The 27043-nt window shown below is 46.8% G+C and overlaps 3 protein-coding genes across 8 annotated transcripts; 1 reads left to right on the plus strand and 2 right to left on the minus strand.

Annotated features, from left to right (window-relative positions):
- Positions 1 to 44: 44 nt before the first annotated feature.
- lxn (latexin) lies at positions 45 to 7120 on the plus strand. Of its 2 annotated transcripts, none has more exons than XM_018732600.2 (8): positions 45 to 100; positions 2919 to 3087; positions 5240 to 5389; positions 5551 to 5613; positions 5788 to 5968; positions 6129 to 6265; positions 6502 to 6564; positions 6871 to 7120. In XM_018732600.2, the coding sequence occupies exons 2-8, from the start codon at positions 2920 to 2922 to the stop codon at positions 7009 to 7011; spliced, it is 903 nt and encodes a 300-aa protein (XP_018588116.2). In that variant the 5' UTR covers positions 45 to 100; position 2919; the 3' UTR covers positions 7012 to 7120. The 2 variants fall into 2 exon arrangements, with proteins under 2 accessions (XP_018588116.2, XP_018588117.2); XM_018732601.2 differs by having other exon boundaries at positions 5791 to 5968.
- On the minus strand, positions 3103 to 13266 carry gfm1 (G elongation factor, mitochondrial 1). 2 transcript variants are annotated; one of them, XM_018732597.2, is made up of 18 exons: positions 13096 to 13266; positions 12454 to 12609; positions 12055 to 12187; positions 11264 to 11468; positions 11029 to 11145; positions 10608 to 10758; positions 10293 to 10447; positions 9508 to 9592; positions 9294 to 9431; positions 8949 to 9050; positions 8747 to 8803; positions 8474 to 8611; positions 8283 to 8365; positions 4636 to 4798; positions 4399 to 4543; positions 4115 to 4275; positions 3953 to 4006; positions 3103 to 3723 (listed from the first exon to the last, which is right to left on the minus strand). In XM_018732597.2, exons 1-18 carry the CDS (start codon positions 13168 to 13170, stop codon positions 3592 to 3594), a joined length of 2250 nt encoding a protein of 749 aa, XP_018588113.1. In that variant the 5' UTR covers positions 13171 to 13266; the 3' UTR covers positions 3103 to 3591. The 2 variants fall into 2 exon arrangements, with proteins under 2 accessions (XP_018588113.1, XP_018588111.1); XM_018732595.2 differs by having other exon boundaries at positions 3953 to 4275.
- Positions 13267 to 14785: 1519 nt separating this feature from the next.
- mlf1 (myeloid leukemia factor 1) lies at positions 14786 to 25515 on the minus strand. 4 transcript variants are annotated; one of them, XM_018732542.1, is made up of 8 exons: positions 25364 to 25515; positions 19999 to 20155; positions 17106 to 17150; positions 16151 to 16237; positions 15902 to 16030; positions 15579 to 15738; positions 15345 to 15450; positions 14786 to 15218 (listed from the first exon to the last, which is right to left on the minus strand). In XM_018732542.1, the coding sequence occupies exons 1-8, from the start codon at positions 25411 to 25413 to the stop codon at positions 15137 to 15139; spliced, it is 816 nt and encodes a 271-aa protein (XP_018588058.1). In that variant the 5' UTR covers positions 25414 to 25515; the 3' UTR covers positions 14786 to 15136. The 4 variants fall into 4 exon arrangements, with proteins under 4 accessions (XP_018588058.1, XP_018588056.1, XP_018588057.1 ...); XM_018732540.1 differs by lacking the exon at positions 17106 to 17150 and having other exon boundaries at positions 16151 to 16222; XM_018732541.2 differs by lacking the exon at positions 17106 to 17150 and having other exon boundaries at positions 15364 to 15450.
- Between the last annotated feature and the right edge of the window lie 1528 nt (positions 25516 to 27043).

The raw sequence follows: 27043 nt of genomic DNA on the forward strand, positions 1-27043 counted from the left end.
CGCTGCGCGCTCAAGTCAGCTGATTCCTTTAATTGCCTCCCTCCCTGCCCCGCGCGAGGGAGTCGGCGTTTCGCAAGAAACAGCTCCGCGTGTCTGTCAGGTATTGCTGTTTAACCGTGTTCTTCACCACACCTCCTTCCTTGGCTGGCCGCTATGTACAAACACGTGACGAGACAACAAACCTATTTTGATTTTAGTGAATAGAATGAGAATAACGGCCAGTAAGTAAACGCCAGTCGGGTGCACGGTGACAGAGAGAGAGAGAGAGAGAAAAATCCTGCTGCTTTCGGTGTCGGTGTGTGTGTGTGTTCATGTCCGGCGCAGGTGCCGGTCCAATGAGCGTGTAGGACGAGGTCGCCGAGCAGTGGAGGGTTAGGTGTGTGTGTGTTGCCAGTCAGCATCGCCACACTGCTACTGCAGAGATGAACCTGCTGCAACATTTGGAGTCCTTAGCTTTAAGTTAAAAGTTCAGCAAATAAATGGCGAAATTCATCCGTGACTCGACTTGCCACACGTGGCTCAAAGACAAAGTCCGTCGCCGGTGCGACACGAGTTTGCCTGTTGTTCTCCGCACGTGATCCTCCGTCGCTTCCCTGCTGCTGTCGCGCTCAGGAGACTCACATCATGGCATCATGGCGACCCTCCTTCTTCTCCTTCTCCTCCTCCTCCGTTCATTCCGTCTCATCCCCCCCCCCGTTGCTGTTAGCGGCCTCTCCGGGCCTCAATTCCGCTGCGAATCAATGGCATCTACTACTAGCCGCGTCCTGCCATGGCATATTTCACCTCATCTGGCTCATCTGTCTGCGGATTTAATCTGCGTTTGACAAACAGGCCTTCCTCTCGCTCGAACCCCTGTGTAATAGCAGTGTAGTCCATTAATTTCCCGCCCAAATGTGATCCTTCGGCCCCCGGGGGGGTGGGACCTCATATTTCATTATTATATTAATCAGCGCGCCACGCAGACGCCACTGTAAATCACGGCTCTGACTGCAGACGCTGTAAATCTCGCAGTCGTTCGCAACTTCCTCGCACCTAGTTCAGAGGTGTTGCAGGAAATTTAATCTGACTCGATTTAAAATTAATTTCGACGCTCTGCGCCATGAATAATACATGCAGAGCCAGCTCGGGTCTCAGAAGGCACTCACCATTCATATTCATCCATATCTTTATTCAAATATGCCCCCCTGCGTAAATGACTTATCTGACAGGAATGAATGTAGTCCATGCTAATCTGTGATTATACAGTAATACACATGATACATGTAATATCCAGCTATGGCTGTTTCATCTTGTCTGAAGTGCAGTATTGAAGCGGGAGGTAGTACTTATTCAATTTTACTTTTGCGGTAATTGGCCCATGTTCTTTTCTCACCTCAAAACTGTCGGCAGTGCCTTTCATAAATCCAGCATTTTTAAGTAGCTTCATATTCCTTTGCGTGGTGGTCCAGTGACTCTAAATGACACGGCTTTCTTTCTTCTTGCAGATTCTTTTCAGACTTTTTTTACAGCAATTTCTCAGCAACAGCCACATTGTCCCATCTGCCGGGTCTCCTGCTGTTCCTTGTAGCTACTGAAAAGCTTCACCGCGCAGACTTTTTTTTTAAAGACAGTATTTCCTTTAATTCTGTCACCCTTATTTTATGAGGGTATGTCACAAATAAGCATGCATATAGGGATTCTTTTTAAAATTTTCCACAGAAAACTGAACTCTTGCTCATGCTGCCCCCTGCTGTTACTTTTTGGAACACACACACACACACACACACACACACACACACAGGGAGGCCCATGCTCTCAGTCACCACCACATAGCTTCATGTGAGAAGGTCTCCCTTCCTCACCCACATGGAGGATTTTGTTCTGTAAGATTCATTCCCTGGGCAAGATTCCGTGCAGCTCTGAACATGAGCTCTGTCTGTTTAAATTTGTTTCCCCCCCCCCATAATATTATGTGCAGCTCAGATTCTCCCACTTTCATCATTACTCCGTTATTATGCAGCGATGCCCCAAAGCCGTATCACTGAATCTGAGCTAGGAGCTGAAGTGTCTCTTTTCAAGGCTTGCTTAATTTTCACCACTTCCCTGTCTGCTCCTCCAAAGGCGCTGCCACCACCCACGCTTTTCGGAACAGCGTGTAACGTTTCATCCCGAAAACCCCTAACCCCTTTGTTCAGTGCGCCCAGCAATTCTTGGTCATTTATACTGAATGTTTAAAAGGGGCATCTGTTACCCAGCAGAATGTCTCAGAAGGAGATGGAGAGCATGGACTGTGTTTACAGTGAAGCAATTCCACACGTTTGTGATGCACAACCTAACGGAAACTGCTCTCTTCCTGAAAACACGAGAGCCGTTGAGCAATGTGGCTCTTAACGTTCCCAAAGCACCAAGGTAAACATACTGACTCTAAAAATGGCGCTTTTCCAGCCACCAGATAAACAAATCTCAGAAGAAAGTGTACAAATAGACACAAAACACATTCTGATTTTGTATAACGGGCGAAAATTAGGGTCAACCAGCACCGCGAGCAGTTCTTACTCCTACTGATCGTACTGCGTTATTAACCGTGGAAAAAGGGCTCGTTGGTATCAGTCCAATTTAGATTCTGTGCTGAAGTTAAAGCCAACAGAATAATTTGACTAAAATAAGGGAGCCTCTGCGCAAGAATCAGTTCGCCTGTCCAGTTTGTACTGAAATATGCTGTCACGAAACCGTCGCCAGCGCTCTTCCGTCACATCAGCGTGTCCGTTTCAGCTCTGCAGGGAGTTAACAGGACACGCGCTGGTGCTGTGCGACAGGGAGTGCGGAGTGTTTACCAGAAGAGCAAACAAGTTCCCCTCTTGTGCGTCACAACCCCCAGAGCGCTGGCTATAAACACCACCCGCTCCTCTCCTCACTCTCCGTTCACCCGTGTGTCACAGCATGCACCGGTGTGTGTGCGCGGCCTTGGCTGTCCTGTCGCTGGTGGGGGCAAGTCCTACCCCAGGCAGCGCCCCCCCGAGGTCAGTCCCGTGGAAGGCGTCTCGGCTCGACAAGCCGAACGAGCATGTCATCTTTCTTCAGTACGGAGAGACGGAACCAGCCCTCAAGGTGAGTCGCCCACACTTTAACCGGTTTGTAGACTGCAGGTCAGTTGCTGCGCAGCTCCTCTGTCATTGCATTTCAAGCACATTATGGGATTCTGCACATTTATGTATAATCTAATATTGTCTATCAGCTAAATGTAGATCGAAAACCGCTCTGGTACAGTTACGATAAAGTGCTGTCCTTTCTGTCTTTTGTGAAATGTACAAATGAGAGGAGGAGTTGTATGATGTAAATTACTTTTATTTTAACATGACATTAACATTTCAATGTGTACATAGTACAAAACCAATTACTATACATACCCCGAAATCCCTGGTCGGTCGATAAATTGCAGTTCGTGTCTGGGGAACGTAAATATATTGGAAGGACTTCTGTGCCACCGCAGTAAAATTCCAAGGGTAGAGAATGTGCGTCTTTGACAGAGTCAAAGTTGGTTTTCTTATGGGTTTGGGAGGTGTGTCTGGCTGTTGATGTAAGAGTTGTGCGAGAGTCTAAAACCATAAGAGTTCAGTTTTTAGCCTTGCCCTTCTTGGCAGGCAGCTGGCCAGTGGCCTCCAGGTACTTGTTGCGCAGATCCTCCTGTGTGCTGGGCAAACAGGGCTTGTATCTGGAATAGTCCATGGTGTACTCTCCTTTCCCCTGGAGATGAGAAACACCTCAATCAATCCTCCACAACAAGCCAACACTACTGCCGTGTGCTCCAACTTTAACTGCACGATACGGTCCTGATGAGGTGCTGTAAAATTGGCCAAAGTGCTTTGGCCAAGTCCCGTCTAAAACACGAATCTACTTCACTTGTACCGACACGGAGCAGCACAGATGTTCACGCTAAACCCTGCACCGACGGGTTAAGGGGTTTGTGCCTTACCTCTGTGCTGGACCGCAGCTCAGTTGCATAGCCAAACATATCATTCAGCGGAACCTGGGGAGCAAGCGCAAACAACTTCAACATCAGCCACAGAACTCTAAAACCGTAACGAACGTGTGAACCAGAGCAGCAGCAGATTCTCCTAGGCGACACCATACTCGCCTCAGCATACAGAGTGAAGTAACCATCGGAGCCGTCCTGTCCCGTGATGACACCGTGGCGACGGTTGATGCCGGCAATGACTGTACCCTGGAACTCATTTGGGGCGACAACTTCCACTGACATTATGGGCTCCAGCACCACTATGGTGGCCTTCTCCGTGGCTAGAAGGGAAAAGGAGGAGAGGGCATGACGGGTCTTGCACAGAACTACTTCTAGCACATGCCAGGTGAACAGAAAATCAACACAGAGTTAAAGACGGAGGGAGGGAGCAGGCTGACACGCACCTTGCTTCAATGCACCCTCGCCGGCCCTGATGAAGGAGATCTCGTTGGAGTCGACCATGTGGTGCGCGCCATCCTCCAGCACGAAACGGACTCCTGAGATCCTGTGGCCAGTCAGCGGTCCCTTCTCGCAGGCCTCTCTAAAGCCCTGTGGCAACATTGTCACAGTATCAGAAGCATGCAGAAGGCCCTGGCTTCCTAACACAGGTGCACGCTTTGTGGTGGCCTGAAGCAGCTCACCCTCTCGATGGCAGGCACAAACTGCTTGGGTACGTTGGTGCCAAGAGTCTCATCTGCAAACTCCAACTTGGTGAAGTCTTCTGGGCTCAGGGGTTCCAGGACTCCGATCACTTTTCCGTACTGCCCTGCGCCTCCTGACTGCTTCTTGTGGGTGTACTCAAACCTTGGGGTGACATGTGGTGCAAAACACTGTAATTGAACTCAAAATATGCACCTTAAATTGCATGATGCAAAAAGAACAGAATCATTCACTTTTTCTGGAGAGAGAAGAGACGAAGGGGATCAAAGAAGCACAGAACCGCGGACGCGTTCCCGTTACATTTCGGTGACACACGGGGGAATAAGAGTGCCTGTCCCTTTAAGAAAAAGGGCCGGACTGGCTTCGTAAGTTCCGAGAAAAGCAGGAAGTTCTTGCACAGTCATACTCCTGCTGAATTGCCACATCTGTGAGCTTGACGGAGAAGCAGCGGCGTGCATCTACCGCCCGTGTTCCTCGGCTGCCTTCCCAGCCGCCCCCTGTCCATTAGTCGGTGGGGAGTCGAGTGACGCGGCCCCTGTTCCCTGGCGTCTCATTCCTCGCTTGTTCTTTCCGGATGCTGCTCAGCTGAAAGAGACCATGCCGGTTGAGGAGCTGAACCCCACACACTACCCCGCCCGCCGGGCTGCTGCCGTTGCCCAACACTTCCTCAACGCTCGCCACGGGTCGCCGTACAAGTGGTTCCACGTGGAGCAGGTGCAGAGCGCCACACTGGAGGTGAGGCTTCCGCTACCATGCTGAGGGGGTGGGGCTCCTGGATGGGAACTTACACTCTTCTTGCTCAGGTTACTCTTAAGTGCACCGTTCACGCCACGTTCGTCACGGTCCTTGAAGCGTGGGGCTATACAGCTCTCTTGTTTTTGTCCTTCTCTCAACAGGAAATTGCAGGAGTGGGGGCAAAGTATCACGTGGTCTTCTCAGCAAAGGAAGGTGTCTGTAATGTAAGTCCAGTTAGGTCAGCCAGCTCTCTGTCTTTCTGAACAGGGCCTTTGCTCTGCAGAAGTTTTGCAGATGTGTTTGCTTCTCCGAGTTATAAATATCTGTTTATTCTTGGTTGTAAATGCAGCTGGTTACTGATAAGTCTAGCAGTGTCCCTCCCTCCTCCTGTGCAACAGCAGTCGGTAGGACTGTGCACAGCAGACGTGTTGTTCCCTGAAGCCGGGGGTGACCAGACCGCACCTCAGGTCCAGTGCTCCTGCGAGGGACCGCTAGCGATCAACGCATCGGCCCAAGAGGAGGCCTTCTACCGGCGGCTCAGGGGCAGCAACAGCCCAGTGACTGGGAACAACATCCCAGGCATGTGGGCCACTCGCAGCCATAGGTCACACATGTCTACACAGCACATCGGCTGACGAGTCCACGGTGAACACTTGACTGACCACAGCGGACTGCCTAACACTCACGCTGTCATTCCCTGTGTGTGTGCGCGTCTGTGTGTTGTGATCGGGACTTGCAGACAGCTTTGGCTTTATTGCCCCCGATATGAAACCGCTGTGGATCCTGGCGGGTGTTGCCTCCAGCTTTGTGATGCTCAAGGAATCCAATGAAAACACTCTGTACAACTTGGCGCAAGTGGCCAACGTGACACAGCTGGTGAGCTCCCGCTTAAGACATTTTGATGTAACGGCTTCAGGTTACATATTCAGAATTGTAATTTAACTTGTAACAGTTCTGTTCACTCGACACTTTATTCCATGGTCGCCACAATAAATTTGAAAGTGCTAAAAGTTACCTTTTTACCATTTGAATGTTATATTTACCACTTATTTCTAGTCTCTTATAAGTCAGTGGGCTGAGCATTTCGTTCAAAACTGCTTTTCCTGTAACAGGAATCGGAGGACAAGCAGCTCAAGTTCCAGTATCATGTACTGCTGCATGAAATGGTATCCCAGGTAAATACTAACACTGTAAATCTGTGCTGAGAATGTCCTGGGTGCAGAAACGGATGCGCTACATTGTAAGAAACACAAACGATGTGATCCGGCTATTGTGACCTTGTTTTGAGTTGTGAATTGTTTTAAAGGAGAACCAGTATAAATTTAGGGTCAAAATAAATATCAAAACACTTTTACTACTTAATTCTGTATCACATGCAAAATCAGTATAGTAAGAGTCTTACTGTTAAATATGCTTCAGGGATGGTAGCTATGATTTCCCATCTCCTTACGTGTGTGTACACACATTTGTCTGTTACACAGGAGATAATCCACTGGAAGCTGCTTGTAACGTGGGCACCGGCTGGGGGCGTCAGCGTGCTCCACCCAGAACGGCAGCCCCACTGCCACGACTGCGTCCTTCCTCCGGCAACCGCCCCCAAAGAGCGTTCTGACCCCGAGTGAGCGTTCGGCCTCGTACCGGGAACCCCACGCCACGTCCCCAGAAATACGTGTGTCGGTATTCATTCTTGGTCCTGGACAGCAGCAGTGTGTGTAGCTGTCTTTTAAAAAACACAACTTCAGCAATAACGGAGTGCAAGACTGGTTCAATTATTGTAATCCTGTGTTCAAGCCACTGCTTAAGTGTAATGAAAACATGTATGCAGCGATGACCTCGGAGGTAGGCTCATTAACTTCAGTCGATATCACATCCAGCATCTTCCTTCCGAGAGCTGACATCACTAAAGTTCTCTCTCTGCCGCTACAATGGAGCAGCTATGCCATTATGTTCACCAGTACAGTTTCTACAAGGACTACACTCACTCAATTACACCGAAAAGGTACTGCTCGTCTTGTCCGGCTACTATATAGTTATAGTACATATAAAAATTTTGTAACAGCCTGCACAACTATATTTTGTGTGCTACCATTTCATTAAATAAATATAAAAACCATGTACAACATTTGATTTAAAATGTTGTAACGTCATCAATTCATTCCTTCTTTAACTGGTTGTCCAGTGCAGGGGTCGCTGTGGGCCGGAGCCTATCTTGGAAACAGGATGTGAGGCAGAATCGTTGTCCGTCCCACCCCCCCGAACGGGACACTTATACATCGTAGCGCAAGTCTGAACCTAGTCTATAGTATTAAACACTTGCCACAGTATGGGCTAAGCTAGCATGTCCTTTTAAAACGGACAGTTTGGTGGAAATGTGACAGGTAGCTAAACTCATCCAGTTCACATCTATCCAGACTGCAAATTGTAAATCCCAGTACTAACATGGCCTCTACAGTTTGGCACCTCACAGTGTGTGGGTGGTGCGAGAGAATGTGGGTTCAATCCCCACTCAGTTTGAGTGGAGTTTGCATGTTCCCCTGTGTTTGTGTGCGTTTCCTTCTGGTGCTCTGGTTTCCACCCACAGTGCAAAGACATGTTTTCAAGTGAATTTATGACTCTAAATTGCTCATTGCGCGTGTGTGTTTCACTGGTGTATAGATGAGTGACTCATTTCACGTAGTGTATCTAGCATTGCACATCACAATGGGTACAAAGGTGTGGGACTAAATGCTAGGAGACAGAGCTCACCGGAAGTCGCTTTGGAGAAAAGCATCCGCTAAAGCATTACACGTGAATGAAGCTGAAGTCTGAGATTTTCTCATTTTGTGATCAATATTGCAGCATGCTGTGTTTGTGGGAGATGATCTGAGTGAGCAGCAGCGAGAGCTGCACTTACGGAATAGCGCTGGCTACGGTTTCCCGGAAGGCCACCTTCGGTTTGCCCATCACACAGGAGCAGTTGTATTCCCTCTCCATCCTCTAGAGGGCAGCATGAAGACAGTGGGGGAAAACAAATTAACCTTCTTATTACATCAGCAAACCTTTCCTTCCATACCATTACAGCTCTTTTTTTTTTTTTTATTTCACCTGAGAGTAGATCTCCAGGTGCAGCTCGCCCATGCCAGAGATGATGGTCTCCTTGCTTTCCGTGTCGAAATGGACCCTGAAGGTGGGGTCTTCCCTGGTAAATCGGTTTATGCCCTTGGAGAACTTGTCAAGGTCATTCTAAAGGAAATACAGACAAACATGTTTAACAAAAGTGGGACAAGGTGAGATCTGCGTTTGTGGCGCAAAAAGGACTGAAGAGTATTTTTCAGTAATGGTCTCTTAACAGCACTAAACTGGGGAATAAGACACTACCTTGTTGGCGGGTTTGATGGCCATCGAGATGACTGGATCCGGCACATGGATTGATTCCTGCAAACAAGATAGAGAGATGGGAGCTGTACCATGGGCTTACAAAAGAACACATTCATGGAAACACTTGGCCACAACTGTTTTGAAAAGTATAATACAGGGTAAAAGCCTTGCCAGTTGTGCTAATGCTTTCATGAAGCCTCACCATGGAGAGGTTGGCGTTGGCGCGGGCGGTAAAGGTGTCCCCACTGGCACAGTCAATCCCAAACAGGGCACAGATATCGCCAGCAAACACCTCTTCCACATCCTGCCTCGGAGAGAAAGGGAGGAAAGGTAGGGGGAGCGTCAGCGGCCCAGGGATCGGGGCCGATAAGAGGACGGTCGATAGGGTTGCGTGGCTCTGGAACCAGTCCGGCATGAACAGATCGCAGGGAGACTGACTTCCAGTTCAGTTGATATTTGTCTGAAAAGGACTAGATCTCACTACACAGAAACCGAGGTCCAGCAGTACAATGAAGGAAAGCGGGCGGTGACCTAATATCTTTCTCACCTCCATCTGGTCAGCATGGAGACGAACGAGCCTCTGCACTCGAACCCGCTTCGCTGTGCGCGTGTTGTAGATGTACTCGCTTTTCTTCAGACAGCCCTGATAGACGCGCACATATGTGAGCTGGCCAAATCTCCCTGCCTGGGGGGAGACACAGGTGTCCGTCACAGCGGCCTGACAAAACACCAGTCTCGCACGCATGAGAAAAGCAGCTCACCTCCAGCTTGAAGGCCAGACCAACGAAGGGCTGGGAGGCGTCCCGTGTTGGGTCCATCAGGACCTTAGTGGTTTCGCTGGAATCTCTAACGGAGAGCAAATACAAAAGCAATTTATTTCAGCGGAGGACAAACATCATACACTCGGTTTGAATACAATTCTCAATACTTGAATGCGCAAAGAGCGCTTTTCAGCTTCCGAAAAAAAAAAAGGGAGTTAAACGCAAAATGTAAACACCTATGAAAATGTTTGCAAGTCAAATATACTTTCCCGTTTTAAATTCTTAACGCCGAAAAGGGCACTAATCGTTTCTATACCACTACTTCCCAGTCCGCCGTCACAACTGTCCTATTTCGTCGGCTCCGATCTATATCCGTGGACGACCACGACCGCACGGAGATAAATGAGCGCGACTCTCGGGCGGGACCGGGTAACGAGCGCCAGTCGTTTTACTCCACGTACCAGGTCATCGCCTCCCGACGGTGACGGAACAAGTCGCGCGACCCAGTCCCACGCGACAAGGGATGGTGCGTTACAGAAAGTCTATGTACGGTACCGGTCTACAGCGCGAGTGACTTGCTGAAACTAGGTTTTACCCCGAGATGTTCAGTTAACCAGACCGAGCAGGAAATCGGCCGATATCTTCCCAGCTCTTCCGACTAGAGTACTGGTGACAGTTCCCGCAGCGCCCTCACCGCAACACTTAATAGAGAAGCAACGGTCAGCCAGCGGACAATCGAGCAAGAATACTCTTTCCCTCCGCACCAGTACGCTGACAGTACTCACTCGTGATTGAGGATGGCGTAGTTCTTGACCTCTGTGGGGTTGGGAAGATAGTCCAAAACAGCATCCAGAAGAGGCTGTACTCCTTTGTTCTTCAGAGCACTGCCCACCAGCACCGGGGTAAAGAGCCGCCGGATCGTGGCTCGCCGGATGGCTGCCTGATGGGATGCAAGAAAGAGGCAGCGCGGTCACGCTCTTAGCACGGTCTCGATCCCCAACGTGGCAACGGCAACAGCCACTTTTAGAGGTGCCGCCAGTCGCTGCCACGTGTTCGCGTGAAAATTCCTGCGGGAGCAGCACGTGGTTGCGGATACAGACCTTCAGCTCAGGCGCGGTGGGGGTCCTCTCCTCCAGGAACATCTCCCCCAGAGCCTCATCCGCGTTGGCCACGCTTTCCACGAGTTCCCGCCTCCGGTCGAAGGCCTCCGCCCGCAGCTCTGCCGGGATCTCGTCGTACCGGATACTCTGTCTATCGGACGAGTACGCAATTGCCAAAATACGGCCGAGACTACCATTCACGAGCGTGCGTGGCTTTATTTCACAAAAGGGTGTCCAACATTGAATGTTTTCACTCTCATAAAAAATGACGTGTCCCACAATAAAAAACCCATTCGAAGAAGTTCTTCTAGAGTTTAATTATACACGGACATGTTAAAGATAAAGCAAAACTGCGTGGCGGCGTAATTCAGAGCGAAGACATCTGACAGGCTGCGACAACAAGTCCTTATGTCAGTCATACCCAAAGGAGCCCTCGAAGTAAATGCTGCGCTCCTCAATGAGGTCAACGATGCCCCGCAGGTCCCCCTCCAGGCCAATAGGGATCTGTACAAAGGCTGCGTTGTGGTTCAGCTTGGATCTGGTAGGAACGCAGCAGAGGCTCGGGATAAGCCGTGGACAAAGTACCCGTCCGGAGCTCCTTCGATCCCCGTCCAGTTTTACGGATAAGCCGACACGCGACGGAAAACCAAGCGCACCTCATCTGCTGCAGGGCACGGTTGGGATTTGCTCCCGTGCGGTCCAGCTTGTTGATGAAGCTGAGGAACGGCACGCCGTAGCGCTTCATCTGTCGGTTCACGGTCATGGTCTGGCACTGGACCCCGCCGACGGCGCACAGGACCAGCACTGCCCCATCCAGGACCCGCAGCGACCGCTCCACTTCGATGGTGAAGTCCACATGACCTGGGGAAGCGGAGGGGGGAATAAGGATAAAGAGCCATGAGCAGTAAAGCAGGGCAACAATGAAGCTGAAATGTGCAGGGACTGATTAACGGATAAACCTTTACGCAGCTACTCACGTGGCGGAAAGTAACTAACGGTGCTTCGAATCACACACCCGCATCCAAGTGCGTCTTTCCGCTGATGTAACGCACTCGCTGTATTATTCCGCGAGATGTACGTCGCTCTGGCGAAAGCGTCCGCTAAACGAATAAATGTAAATGAGCGAGAACAAGCGACGAAGGCTAAAAATCACGGAAGAGACGGACGGAGCAAGGAGTCTATCCGCAACTGACACGTAACGATAGCGAGATGAACAGAGCGCACGCCGTTACTTTTTTATTCCGCGTTCCATTCAATAGCGACAGCCGCTTCTTTTTACAAAAGCGGGTTTGAACGCGACTCGTCTAGTGCGGCACCGATGAGACTCGCGCGTTTGTAGTTAGGCTACAGCGTGGCGCGGACGTGCGCGCGTGCGTGCGTGCGTCCGTCGGTGGATCGCCCTCCTGGATAGAGAGCCGATCTCGAACCTTCCGCGCCGCTTCCATACCTGGCGTGTCGATGATGTTCACGTTGTGGTCCTTCCACACGGTATAGGTGGCTGCCGACTGGATGGTAATACCCCTCTGCCTCTCCAGTTCCATGGAGTCCATGACCGCCCCGACGCCATCCTTCCCCCTCACCTGGAGGAGAAACAGAGAGGATGGTCGCAGAGGGGACCGTCGTGACCCATCAGCCGCAATCCAGGGGGACAGCCGGACCCAAAGGTCGCAGGTTTGATCCCCGCCTCCGCCTCCTGCCTTGCGGTAGCCTCGAGCAAGGTACTTATCGCCAGTAAAATTAAACGCTTGTATAAATGGGTAGCGTTGTAAGCCGCTTTGGAGAAAAGCGCCGACCGGGCGAACGAATGAAACGTAAAAGGCAGCGATCCCGCTTCCTTCCGGGGTACCTCGTGCATTTCGGCTATCCTGCCCGTATAGAAGAGCACGCGTTCCGTCAGCGTGGTCTTCCCCGAATCGATGTGCGCCGAGATGCCGATGTTCCGGATGCGCTCGTTCGGGATGGGCCCCGACCAACATGTCCGACAGCTGTTCGCCAGCAGTACCTGGGGGGGGGGGAGGGAGGAGAGGTGAGGGGAGGTGAGGAGACAGGCAGGAGGTCACACACCAGCACCGCCACGCCTCCAAACATAAACTCATCTCCTTACACACCACAGACAGAGACACAAAAGGCCAACACATCCCCGACCACGGTAACTCACACCACGCGGACACGTGACAGGAGGAGCCACATGCTCAGCTGCACGTCGGTTCCAGTGCCACTCATCATGCTGTTCCGTGCATATTTACACATGACGCACAGTGGCACAAACAAACACCTGCATTTTTAATCACCCATTTAATTACTGAACAGCCCAGGGGTCATGACTGTCAGATGACATCATCATATTCCACCTGTTTCGGATGATCTTCCCATGATGAGAATATCATGGCGCGCGCACAGTGTCACTCAGAGCACCGACGGGGACCCGCCGCCGGCTCGCTGCTGCACTCGCGCTCCGAGTCCGAGCGCAGCGGAAAAGGCGCCGTACCTGTTTTAAAGTTATCGACCCCGCGCTCCTCAAATGTCTCCGACTGAGCGTCAGCCCAGCTCGCAACACCCGCATTTCCACTGTATTGTACAGCAATGAGCCGCGTTCTCCCGGCCGCGCGCGCCCACACACTTGAGAGACCGTCAAAGTCACGCCGGCGCACGGGTAAGAACCACTTCCGTAAGTACGGAAAGCCTGAAGGTCCAAAGAGCGCAATTCGCATCCGCGCTGCTCCTTTTCTTTCAACGGCGCGCTCTAGTGGATAGGAGCGGGATGGCACTTTACACGGCAGCCACGGCTGACGCGTGTATTTTTGGCGGAAATATACGTAAAACTGGATATGACATTAGTAATTTTTTTCTTTTTTTTTGTGAAAACACTGGGCACCGTCTGAGCCAAGTTTCTGAGTTACAAGAACGCTCTCCTGGGTGACTCAGTCAGCAGTACCCCTCCTCAGCATCTCACTCTTTCTCAGTTCAGTTCAGTGCATGTTCCCTTATGCATCGCATACAGCTGGTCTTCGCATTGTGAGTTTTTAAAGATACTCGTTTTTCGCACTTTATTTTGTCATTTTTAATTGCACCGTCTTCCCTGACACACATACACACACACACACACATTTTCAGAACCGCTTGTCCCATACAGGGTCACGGGGAACCGGAGCCTACCCGGTAACACAGGGCGTAAGGCCGGAGGGGGAGGGGACACACCCAGGACGGGACGCCAGTCCGTCGCAAGGCACCCCAAGCGGGACTCGAACCCAGACCCACTGGTCCAACCCACTGCGCCACCGCACCCCCTTTCCCTGACACACTTTCTCGTTTCTACGATTCCCGTTGGGGAGAGTAGGCGACCCGTGTTTCTGCTTTCGGCCGACAGGGGTCGGTAAAGCGCACCCAAATGACACGTGGTCTCCGCACTTCGCAGTTGCCGTGTGCAGCGCGTGCCGTGTGCGCTGACAAAAACGGTGGTGTTGGACTCATGTGCTGTACTTGGCAAATCATGTTTCTGCATCTGTATGTCTCGGTGTGTTGGCGAAATGCCTTTTTGTACCCTTCCATTCCGTAATAGTGGACATGACCCTTGTGAACATTCGGACACGTACCGTGTACTATGCGGTGCAGAGGAAAAATGTACCTTTGACACACTGATGACGTCAGCACTAACTCAGTATTGCATTGGGACACTTACCTAAGAGGTCACTATGAACACAAAATAAATGCACAAGACCTTACAAAATAAATGTACAAGTCCTTACAAATTATTTTAAAAACGGTTCCAATATGATGTAGCAAATAAAGAAACATGAAAAAGTACTTCAGGTATTTTTTATTAGACTATCAAGTACAAACTTTAATAATTTGCATCAAAACCTGAGATTTGACAAAAATTTAAGTCTAATATTGACCTATTAATCAGATTTGATGACATACATTGCCCTCGATCAAATAGCAACATAAGAAATTAGGATATAAAACTATAATTTCTATTATTTTTTACAATATAATTTGAAGCAGACAAATCTAAAGAGCACAAGCAACAATTACATATATAAAAGTGCACCAAATATTCCATAAAATATCTTTAATGATTTCTATACAACAAAATCCGGTGTTGATCATTTCAGTTGAGTTTTAAAATTACAATGAAAAGGGTGATACCTTCTTGTAATTTTCTTTCTATTCACTGGATTTTTAAAGTTATTTTTTTGTTCTCCATTTTCATATATTACGGCGCAATGAAAAAATCCTGAATTTCTGAAGTACATGCTGTTTGTTGTAACTGCCGCTGACATTGCTCCCAGCAAACTAGGTTAGACACGTTTCAAATGCACATACTTCAAAATAAATTGACAGGGATAAGGTTCACATTTTGTACACTGACACCTAAAATATTGTTTATACTCATCTTGTACACATCTTTTTTTCGCAGTGGACATTAAAAGTGAAAAAACAAACATGTCTGAGTATCAGTGAACGCCTGATCAGCAACTAAGAGACTATAGTTAGTCTGGGAAGCATGTGAAACCTCCAGAATGTCATTATTGTTTCACTGCAGCACCATTCAGATTCAGATCCTCAAACTGTGCTTTCTTCTTTATTGCTCCCATGTTTCTCTTGTTTCTGTGAAGATGGAACGAAAACAAATGAAGAAACTGGTTAGGACAATCGTGAAACTAATTTCAGCACACACTAATAGCGTCTGAATTATTTTCTGCACATTCTTGTTCTTTGCTGTAGCCCATGTACTTTTGAGCATTCATCTTGCCATTTCCAGTCATGAAGTCTTTGGGTGCCCTTTGCTGGAATTTGTAAATCTCCTGCTGCCACTCCTGTTCGAAAGATTGGGCATCACCTGCGAAGTCAAAAGAAGGGCCAAGTACTACAACGCAAGTGTCAAAAGTCAAAGCAATCCCAAAGAATCTTCTTCTTCTAGATATAGGGCAGTAAGGTTAAAAAAAGCTAAAAAAAATCCACACATACATTCATCCATGTTTTGGAAGTCCTGCAACATCTCCCGCTCTCCGGTTTTCCTGTTTAGCCTTTTTTCAACAACGTGTCCACGATCGTTAATATGATGTCCAATGGCCAACTTCTCCACACCAGTCTCGGAGTCCTTCACGGATCGCCTAGTTTCCTTGATCTGTACACAAATATGACCAATAAAACTGCCCATTAGTTATATTTGATCAAGAGATACCTAATGAAAAATCATCATCATCAGTGAGGGAATTCTCCTTTGACAGCTTTACATTCAACATCATCATAAACTACCCTTCAATGTACACTCCTAGCTCAGCACCTACCCCTCCTGGAGCACGCCGTGTCTGGCTGGCAGCCTGGAACACCTTGGATGGCTCATCTCCTACTTTGGAGTATGTCATGACTGAAGAGGACTTGAAGAAGTGGGTGTTAGGATCAGCTGACAAGTTCTCCTGGAATATAAAGGCATACGTATTGCGAGTCGAAAGCGCTCATGGAGGCAGAGTTCAGACTGAGCAGTTTATATGATGAGCACAACACTGCTGTGGAATCAAAGGATCGGTGTGACTCACAAAGTTCTTCTGCATCTGCTCCATGTTCCTTCTCATGTCAGACAGCATGCTGTCCATCATTCTGAAGTGGTTCTGTAAGACCAGATCCTATGAGAAGAACCTCCTGTTTATGTAGCATCTACAAGCTTCTTACTTCACATGCTGTTCTTCACCTTCCTCCTCTAGTTTCCACTGCTTTCACTTGCTGTACTAGCTTGATTTCATGAGAGAGCACTGCAACACACTCTCAAATTCCATTCATATTTCCATCCGTCATTGTCAAGATACATTTTTTTGTTTGTAAGAGGTTGATTGTGGTACCCACTGCCTTCCCCAAAATGTATTCACAATTGATAGTTTATTTCCCTTTCAGCAGATACTCTCTTCACAGTTTGCACAGATGAGCAAATTCTCCAGTTTAAAAATTTTCCATGAAAAATGCCAATGTTCTGCAAGGAGTGAAACTAAACTGTAGTGGAATTATGGTTGTACTGCAGACCAGCAATAATTGCACTTGTTGTACTACATGGCTCAGGCTAACCACAACATCTTCTTCTTCTGTAGTGCAGGCAAGGAGTTAACCACACCTCTCTAGGGAAACCAACTCCATTCTACCATGGAGCTCTGCCAGAATGTTCCAGCCAACGCACTGCTCTGATCACTCAACTCCCAGTGGAGGAGCAAAACCAGCATGCACCATATACAGGCCTCAGCTGCCACAGGGACAACACTCAAGTGTCATCCACTGCACACACTTCAATTAAGGAGTAAATCAAATATGAAGATGTCTCAGAGCATCAGAAAGTTTGCCCAACTTGGCTGAAATGTGCAAAAAAAAAAAAAAAAAAAAAAAACATTAACAAAAGGGTTACCATGTTTTTCTGTTTTACAAAAAAAGTTAGAACATGCCTCACAGTAGGTGCAAATTAAACATTTAAGTCATGCTCTATTAAATGGGACACTTTGTCATACTGACCGTACTCTCAAGATCGCCAATTGGCAGGAGTGACTGACTCCTCGCCTGTGCAGGAAAACAGGAGATCATGCCAATGTAGGACTACAGGCGGATGCATATTTTGTTATTTGTGCACTCCACCCTTAGAGTGGTATCTACAACAAAACCCAAACAGACCTATACTCCATACCAGTGGGCAAATGAACAGTGTCAGTGAGAGCAGATCCCACTTTAAAGTGTGCACCAAGACCACTTCCAGATAAATGGTGCAAGATGAGTAGATCAAGCAGCGAGACAGTTTGTACACATATGTATCCATACCCTAGCTATTATGGGTGTGTTAATCACAAAGATTGTGTGACACAAGGCCTCTCTCGAGTTACAGTGTCAGCTCTTCTCAAAAGGTCACACTGGTGTGAACTATCAACTCTCAACGGACTAATAAAGGCACGTTGTATTCCTGATGCGGCAGTATCACATTTATAGACAGCAGAGGTCTAGAGTGCAGAGCCAGCTGTTTGGACTTGGGAGTATTTTCGGTGTGTTGTGCTGATGCCAGGTCTGTGCGTAGCCCAAGAATAGAGCTCACTGGGACAATTTGTGGCAGCTTGTCATAACATTGCGTCTCAAGCCATGTGCCCTGAACCACCGCATGGTTCCGAGGTCCAATTCATCTGGTGCAGATGGACAATATCTTGCTAATGTGGATGCAGCCATCTGTAAGAGGAAAGAAGAATCCAGACTACAGTGGTGCCTGCGTCCGATGGATGCCATCCTTACACAGGAATCAGGACAGATTAATGACAAGAGCACCCAATTCCCTCCTGCACAACACTGTTGATCCATTAGGATGATAGTGGATTCTTTTATTTAAACATCTATTTGAGGACAAATCCTCTGAACATTACACCCTGCTTTGCTATTAAAGTGCCCCATGAATGTGATATTAAGTAAGCTGGCAGTTGAGCAATGTGGCCAGTTGGGAAATCCGACAGCACCAAACAGATACTGTGGAGGTGGCACCTCCACCAGCAGGGGGGACAGAAACTCAGGTCAGATGGCTGAGGGACACAAGAGATTCCCACAGTCCTCATCTCAGAGCAAGAGCACACTTGGCACATGAAGCACACTCAAAGACTCTCTCGAACCACAGGACCGCTAGTCTGGTTAGCCCCTAAATTTGAAGAGGAGGATTATGGTAGGTTAGGGCAGTGTTTGCGCTGCAGGAGATCATGACAACTGCCCCCAGGGATATGGAGCAGGGCACTTTGTCTGCTGGCAACAGGGAAGGCCTTATTAGAGAGTGTGTGTCACCAAGGGGTGAGCGAGTTTACTCCAGCCTTTCGTTCTTAGGAACAGAAAAAGGTTCTAAGTCCTGGAAGAGGCTGGCATCCAACGAAAGTAATTATAGGGGATAAATATACTGGACACATGGGGAAAGGGGATTAGCCCAGGACGCAGGGACTATGTTTAGCACCTTCCAGCTTTCTGAGCAGCTCAGCTGGTCAACATGGGACCTTGATGTTGAAAGGTGTCTTCAGGCAACAAGATACAAGAAATCATGTTATAACATCTTTATATTTCTGCTGTACATCGCTGGCCCTTTTAAAAACACCAGTCCAGTGTCTTAGTATTCCCTGTCCATGCTGCTTTAGTACTGTGTGTGCTACAACACTGCTCTGCTGTAGTCCAGATTCTTCCGCTGTCTCTCTGTTCTGCTGCTCCACAACTCTTTTACCACTCATCTCCACTCTGCTTCCACTCTCATCTGTTCAAGTGCCCTCAATGCACCGCTTTGTGTTCTTCTGCCCTGCGTGGGTATCCTGTTCCGCAGCTCACGCAGCAGAGACAATTGCTTTCCAGCAACGTCAGGATGCAGGACAAGGGAGTCTTGCAGTTCAATAACTTAAAAATGGGGTGATCAGTCACAGCAATTGTACAGAAAAATCATCTCTCTAGCTAGAACAAATACTTTTTCAAGTTACAGTGACAACATCTCAAACCTTTAATAAAAGCGAGATGCGTTACTGTGGCTCTGGATGTTTATCTTGGCCAGTGTGACCTCAGGAAAACTACTTCTCTTTTTCAGTTCGAAAGCGGCATATCGGTGTCAAACGATGAGTAGTCTAAAAATACCCTCAGCACTAAAGATAGCCGGGCTGAGGGCCGTGGAAGTGTCCTTTTGTGACCGGCCCTCCTCAAACCACAGTGTTCAATATGTCCAGTGTCACCAGCTCTGGGTCGGGTTACACGACCACGGCTGTTGTCCGCCCCCTCGAGCCGTGACCCTAGTAAACCTGACTTTTGTTTTTTCCATCTTTATTGTCTGAACAGCATCAAAGGGCATGTGTGGGCCATCCTCACTCATCAGTCAGAATGGGGAAAATGTGGGTCAGTGATGTGGGCACGTCACTGGAGAGCTAGACCATGGGAATTATTCAGGCCCTGTGTCCTGGGAGCTGGGATGAATGCAATGCTGCACGTCGCACTGAGAACAGAGGATATGGCCTGCAGGAGCTAGCTGTATATTCATCAGCACACTGTACCAGTCCAGTCATCCGCTTATTCATAAATTAAAGTGCAAAAAAGGCAGAAATAACGCAAAGTGCCCCCAAATCGGAATCTGAATCGGTTTACGAGCACCCAGGAGTTCTAAAAGCAACCCCAGATTTACACTTACAGTAGTGTTTTTTACTGATGTCAGTACCTATGAATCAGACTTCAGCTGATTTGAGGCAGTCTTCGGCATTCTGAGTTCAAATAAATTATGCGAGCAGGACTTGTGTTTTTCTGCCTACATATACTATTAAATTTAACCTCGACCAAGACTTAAACCTCAGATCACAAAATCTCAGGACTAATCCTTGAGAGTATGTGATTGTGAGCCCCTTCCCCTTCACGGGTGTCTCCATACCTTGTGGTGCTGCCTAAGGACAAGGCTGCCATCACTGCGATCATTCAGAGCTCTGTCCTGTCCATATGTTAGTCTGGGTAGGGAATTGTGGTCAAAAGGATCAGAGAAGCTGCGCATCATTTTCCGCACCAATTCGGCATGTGCCTTGAATGGATCCCTGGATTTTTAAGAGAAGAAAACACAAGATAACCAATGCTTGCATGAAAAGCACTTTCAACTTAATATAGATCAAAGTCAGACATGAAAATTTTCTTCTTGAGAGGTAGCAGTGAAGGCAAATATGTCCATGTGTGTGGCCTATTCATAACACACATTTTAGCATTATGCTCTTGAGTGTACAAAGGCCGGTCACTGCCCCCCCGTCATTAGTAGAAAGCACAGTCTTTATTCCTCCGATTCCTTGGCTCTGCTGGGGAGTAACGTGCTCCATGCCACCAGAAGATGAGCTGAATCATTCTTAATTCACTTATTTCACAGGTGCACATGTGATGCCCTACAGGATGCAACGGCTCTTCTCTCACAGGCCCTTTCAGGCTTAGGAAAAAGCTCGTCATTTCATGAAAAGGTACTCCATGAAGTCCCAGATTTCCGCAAATTACTCAACAAAAGTGTAGAATCACATTACCTTGTATTTCTAATACTTCTAATTAATATATACACACACACTTTCGGAACCGCTTGTCCCACACGGGGTCACGGAGCCTAACCCGGCAACTCAAGGCGAAAGGCCAGAGGGGGAGGGGACACACCCAGGACGGGACACCAGGCTGTCGCAAGGCACCCCAAGCAGGACTTGAACCCCAGACCCACTGAAGAGTAGGCCCAGGTCCAACCCACCGTGCCACCGCACCCTCCTAATTAATATATTTCAGGTTTAATATAGGATAGCACAAAAAAGCTACACAACCGAGTTTCAACATTTTTGAACAAATCCCATGTACGAAAATCCCTTAAAATTTGTGATTTCTACATAGTCTCTGGCAGACCTGTATTTATGATGTACAATTAGTTTTAAAGCGGTAAAAACAAAACATTTATTAATTTTGTTGTTTTATTAATATGACCTCTTGTTCAAGGTAAGTAGGCTCATTATAAATACATCTCTCACTTCATGGGATTGATTTGTTCCATGAAATCACCCTATTAGGAGAATTCAGAATCCAGTTGCCTTTGTTTTAGCTTCGTTTTTTTTTAGATATACCATTACCTGAATGATTGAGAATCTTCGCAGAATTCAGAATCGGTTCCCAGACAAAAAAAAAAAAACATGTCAAGAATGTACCGAGAACATTGTCTATGTTACTCTGCAAAGCACATGGACACTATGCCCTTAGAAGCACTGTGCATAACAAACATGTTCAATACCATATGAATTTCATTTGATTGCAAGACCTAATCTTGCATATGTACTATTAAGTGTGAGGATATTCATGGAATTAAAGTTGTTTATGACTGTGGTTCACATGGCTATGTGCGCTAGACTGAGACGGTGCGACAGGAGAAGGGACAATGTGCTCATCAGTCTTTCTTTAAACCTTCTCTGGTGGTAAGGAAGCAGAACTGAGCACATCTTATCCCTCACCAGTCACCCTTTCTGTAAATAGCAAGTATAAAACATAAGTGTGATACATGCCTGCTGGTGCTCCACAATCACCTGAGCAACAGAGTTAATAGTGACATGATTATAATTTATTATTTATAAGAACTCAAAGGATCCAGATTCAGATCCTATTCATTGCAGTATAGTACTTCGATCAAGGTACTTACCCTGAACTGATACAGTAAAAATTATTCTGCCGTATAATTCGAAGTAGCTTAGCACTGACTGCTTGAGACTGTCATTATGACAGGACGTACTCCCATGTTGCCTTAGACAATGCATAGCTGAGGTTATGTACATAGCTGAGTCTGTGTTCTCTAAGTTCTTAAATGCCCCATGGGTGTTTATTCCATGTTTCCTTTGTTGCCGTTATGCTAAATGACTGCTTTGAACCGAAGACCAAGGAAGGAGTTGTGTTGTCAGAATCATCTCTGTGGGGTTGATTTTGCGTAGTACTGTCAGTTGTGTCTTAGTGACGATTGTGCAAAGCTCATTCATTGAGCTAGAATGACGTGAATAAAGTGCAAAAATGCCACTGTATTGAATTTATAAGTTTCTGCATGACAGAATGACATACAGTATATTTTATTACCCCATTATGTGTGAGCTGAGTGTACTCAGAAAAGTTTGTCAACATGCATATTCAGATTTCATAATTCATAGTTTCGATTCCCCAAACATTTCAATGTAATCAGCTAGCTACGTAACAGTGCATATTCACCTTCAGTCAAGCAAGTGTAAATTATTATAATTAAAACCCTTCACCTCATCTCTGTTCACCACTCCCAAACCCTCCAATGAAAGTGCTGGGGCCCTGCAGCTCCAGAATTCAAAATGTTACTCTAGTGTCTTATTCAGAGAAATGTGTTGTGTTGTGTTTCCAATCCCTAAAATTGGCACCCACTGACCCTGGGTCACCAGGACAGCAATGTGGTTTTTTGTGGCAACGTCCCACCTGGCATTCAGCACCATCTGCTCTCTCTCATGCCAAGTACAAATTCATAAAGGGACATTTTTTCCTTGCTCATTATTACACATTTCCCCTACAATACTAACCAGAGTCTGGAATAATTTGGCCATAAGAGGTCATGAAATTATCAGCACTGCAGCATAACCCAAAATAGATATCTAACAATAGTCTCAATTACAGCTAAGATATCAAAATGAAATACCACTCCCATATTCATTCATTCAGCCATTGTCAAATGCCTGGAAGCAATATCCTGGAAGCACAGGAGTGAAGCAGGCAGGGTACAGTGTGGACAGGGTGCCCAGGACAATACAGGGCACTCACACATGCACTTGTTCACTAACAAGCATATTTAGGGTGATTTAGGGCCACCAGTCATTGCAAGCAACTTCTCACTAGTCCTCGCAACTAGGCAAATATTTAAAAAATTATCAACCGATATAATGGGCAGCTGATAAAGTCACATAATAAATGTGATATACAAGACGGTTCTAAAGAATATCATCATTTTCTATGAAGGACACGCTATACAAGTTACTTTTGTTTCATTTATATCTGTTATGGTGACGAGAATGATGTTCACAAACAATTTTTTTGTGATATTGATGGTATCAGCAGTGACTTCATTTAGCCATTGCCAAATATGATGCTTGATCCAAATTTGGGCTGAATTAGTAAGGCACTGGTGTGAGATATGATTTTTAGTTGACATTTCAAGATTAAACAGTGTTGCGTAGTGCCATTCATAGGTTGATGAGCACAATTCGATGCCAGTATTGATTATTAACAGGCTGCCAGAAAAAAAAAAAATGGTAGGAGTCCTGAGCCTAATGAGGACAAGGTTCATGAATACATTTCAAAGTAGGCTTTTGCAGCATGTAGCCCTGCTAGTTTGATTTTGGGGGGTGGAGTTTGGCAAGAGGAAAGTTTTGCAGAGAAAGGTAATCTCTGACCTCCACAAAGCCAGGTCCACCCACAAGTATACTCCTCCCACTCACTCCATGTTGATATACTCCTGTACTGCTTAAATATCACTTTACAATTATCCTTTTATCAACACAGTTATTAATTTAGTGCTCATGGACAGACTGTGTGAAATAATTTAAGAAATTAGTCATTATTCTTTGAATTTGACAAGCCAGAAGCATTTTGATAAACTTATCATCTGTAAATGCATATGAAAGTCAAAGACAGCTATAGGGAAAAGTACTAGTAATCCCTTATCTTGTGTTCTGTGTTCAGTACAAAATGTTTTATAGTGATTGAAAAAATTAGTTCTGTGCCCTTTTGCAAGTTTAGTTTGTTCTGACAAAAATAACAACATGGTTTTTAAATCTGTTTCAAGGCAACTGGGAAGAAGAACCGGGCCACGTGAAAATCTGCTCCCCAAAATTCTAAATTGTGGTAGTTATTAAATTTTATCATTTGCTTGAACTTCAGCATCCTTCATAGTTTTGCAGCAGCAATATTCAGGACCACAGCAGCCTGTCACTCACCTGACCGCGCCCCCGTTGCCATGGCTACCCACCACACCTGGGCTCACCTAAACAAGCCCAGCTAGAACTAACAGCAAATAGTGCACAAAATAATTATACAAATTATTCAAATATTCACTACCAACAAGGTGTTTAAGGCTGAATGTGCTGTTTAGTTGTCACACTTATTATTTAGTTATTACAGTTGTTCTGGTTTGCTCTGTAGTGATTTCTTTCCCTTTGACTCATTTGATCAACCAGAGCCACACACACACACACACACACACACACACACATTTTCAGAACTGCTTGTCCCATACGGGGTCGCGGGGAACCGGAGCCTACTCGGCAACACAGGGTGTAAGGCCGGAGGGGGAGGGGACACACCCAGGACAGGATGCCAGTCCATCACAAGGCACCCCAAGCAGGACTCGAACCCCAGACCCACCAGAGAGCAGGACTGTGGTCCAACCCACTGCACCACCGCGCCCCCCCAACCAGAGCCAATTAAATCTAATAATTTGGTAGAAAAATTAAATGAAAACATGTAGGGCTTCATTTATATCTGGGGTTAAAGTATACTGAAGGCAATCAATGTGCATAATGGAATTGAAATACACACACACACACACACACACACACACACACACACACATTTTCAGAACCGCTTGTCCCATACGGGGTCGCGGGGAACCGGAGCCTACCCGGTAACAAAGGGCGTAAGGCCAGAAGGGAAGGGGACACACCCAGGACGGGACGCCAGTCCGCCGCAAGGCACCCCAAGCGAACTGAAATAATTAGTGATATTTTCCGCAACATTACTGATATGATAGTAGCAAAGCCGAAAGAATAAAACAATGCAGTGCTGGAGGTAAACTAGTTGGCAAAGGTGAGCAGGGAAGAAAAGAGGAGAAGGAGAAGGAGTCTCCCAAACTGACACACTTGGACACCTGTAGAAGTGACCAGGAGGTGACTAGAAAGTGACCAAAAAAGTGACCAGAAAGTGACCAGAAGAGTGACCTCCCAGCTACCCGTCGGTCATGCGAAACAAACACACACCAGAATTTCGCCTCGTCTCCCCCGTTTTCATACAGCAGTTCCCAAGTGTGGCACCTGACCTGCTACTCACTGTTCTCTTGACTTGTTCTGTCCTCACATGATGTGTACACTGCCCCACACACACACACACACACACAAGGCGGTTAAGACTAGTCAAGAGTTCTGAAGCCGAAGAAACGCCTCAGAAAATAACTGTCACTCACTGTACTGAGGTACTGTGCTCGCCTTGCCTAGTTGCTTGCAGGAGGAGGAGAGACTTACGAGAAGAAAGTGTCTTCTTCATCGAACTCCCTGCACAGGCTGTTAAACATGATGTCCACTGTGCTGAAAGGGACTTTTCACTGTAAACTACTGTGAAGTACCGCGAAGCGCAGTAAATTGCCGCCACAACTTATCCCCTGTCCGGTTCCTGAAGACGGACCGCGCGGACCTGCACGTATAAGTACAGCGGGGCGCGCGAGACAGCGGTCACCTGACGGCTGTCCGACGATCCCATTGGCCGGAGATTCGCGCACAGAAAAGCACCTCGTGTTGTGGGACTGCTGTCATGGCAACCTGACTTTCAAAGCTCCTGAAAATTCTAGAAACGATAATATTACGGTCATTTTCAAGTAAATTCAGTTGGCGTTTATTGTTGTCGCGTGACCTTATTTTTCTTTATATTTCTCAACTCTTCAGTGTAGATTTATTTACTCATACAACATTTTATAAATCATTTTCGTGTGATAAATATAATTATACTGTTTGTTTGTACCCACCTATCGACACTGCCATCTCCATCATCTGTTTGTGTTCATGCTTTTTGCTTTAGAATTAAAAATACAATACAAACATTTGCTTTCAGTTCACAGGTTTACTGTAAAAATTAACAATATGTTCTTTTCTACTTTTTCTAAAAGGAATTACAGAGAAGTGTTGACAAATCAGAAAACAGCTCAACAACAACAACAACAGTAATAATAATAATAATAATTTCACTGACATGAGACAATCAATTAAAAATTTTTCAGTTGGTTAAAACTGGAAAATATAAAGATACATAATTTCAAAAGCTGGAGGAATAAAAACAATTATAAAAGAAAGTCCAAAACTGACTCTGGGTTACTCAAAGAGGAAGAGAACAAAAAGGTGAGAGATATGAAACAATATATTTCATGGAAGAAACACACACACACATTTTCAGAACCGCTTGTCCCATACTGGGTCACGGGGAACCAGAGCCTACCCGGTAACACAGGGCGTAAGGCCAGAGGAGACACACCCCGGACGGGACACCCGTCCGTCGCAAGGCACCCCAAGCAGGACTCAAACCCCAGACCCACGGGAGAGCAGGACTGTGGTCTAACCCACTGCACTACTGCGCCACAGCACCCTCTGTGTGGAAGAAACATTTTCAGAAATCTCATGTACATTCTCTAATCTTTTCTAGGATGATTATGGAAAATGTGAGCCATCATAACAAGAATGCTCTAGGTTGGCTGCAGCTGTCAGTGTGAACATTCAAACTGATATTATATTCAATAGATTTGCATTATCTGATCCTGTCAGGATTTAGGTTTTCTATGCCAGCCATGTTTTGAAGCTGCATACATCTCCACATCTCCGTTTCCATCCTTCAGCAGAAGCAGAAGGTCTTGAAAGTATAACTGATACGAGCAAATTTGACTGAGTCATTTGGGGCACGAGTCGAGTGTGTGCGCTTAGTGTTGCTCCGTCTTACGAAGAAGTAGGACGATAGCACTCCGTGCCATGCCTGGCTTCTTCCAGGCGCAATCTCTCTGGTGGTGTGTGTGAAAGCATGACTAACTGATGTTAATTACAATGGGATAGGATTGGTATTGCGGTACTCCATCCTTTCTTACACAGTGCACCTGTGCTGTGACCAGTCAAGGTTTTTTTGATGAAAACTGGGAGTAAAAGTTCTCTACTATGGAGAAGATC

This window comes from Scleropages formosus, chromosome 10 (genome assembly GCF_900964775.1).
Source record: "Scleropages formosus chromosome 10, fSclFor1.1, whole genome shotgun sequence".
Lineage (NCBI taxonomy): Eukaryota > Metazoa > Chordata > Actinopteri > Osteoglossiformes > Osteoglossidae > Scleropages > Scleropages formosus.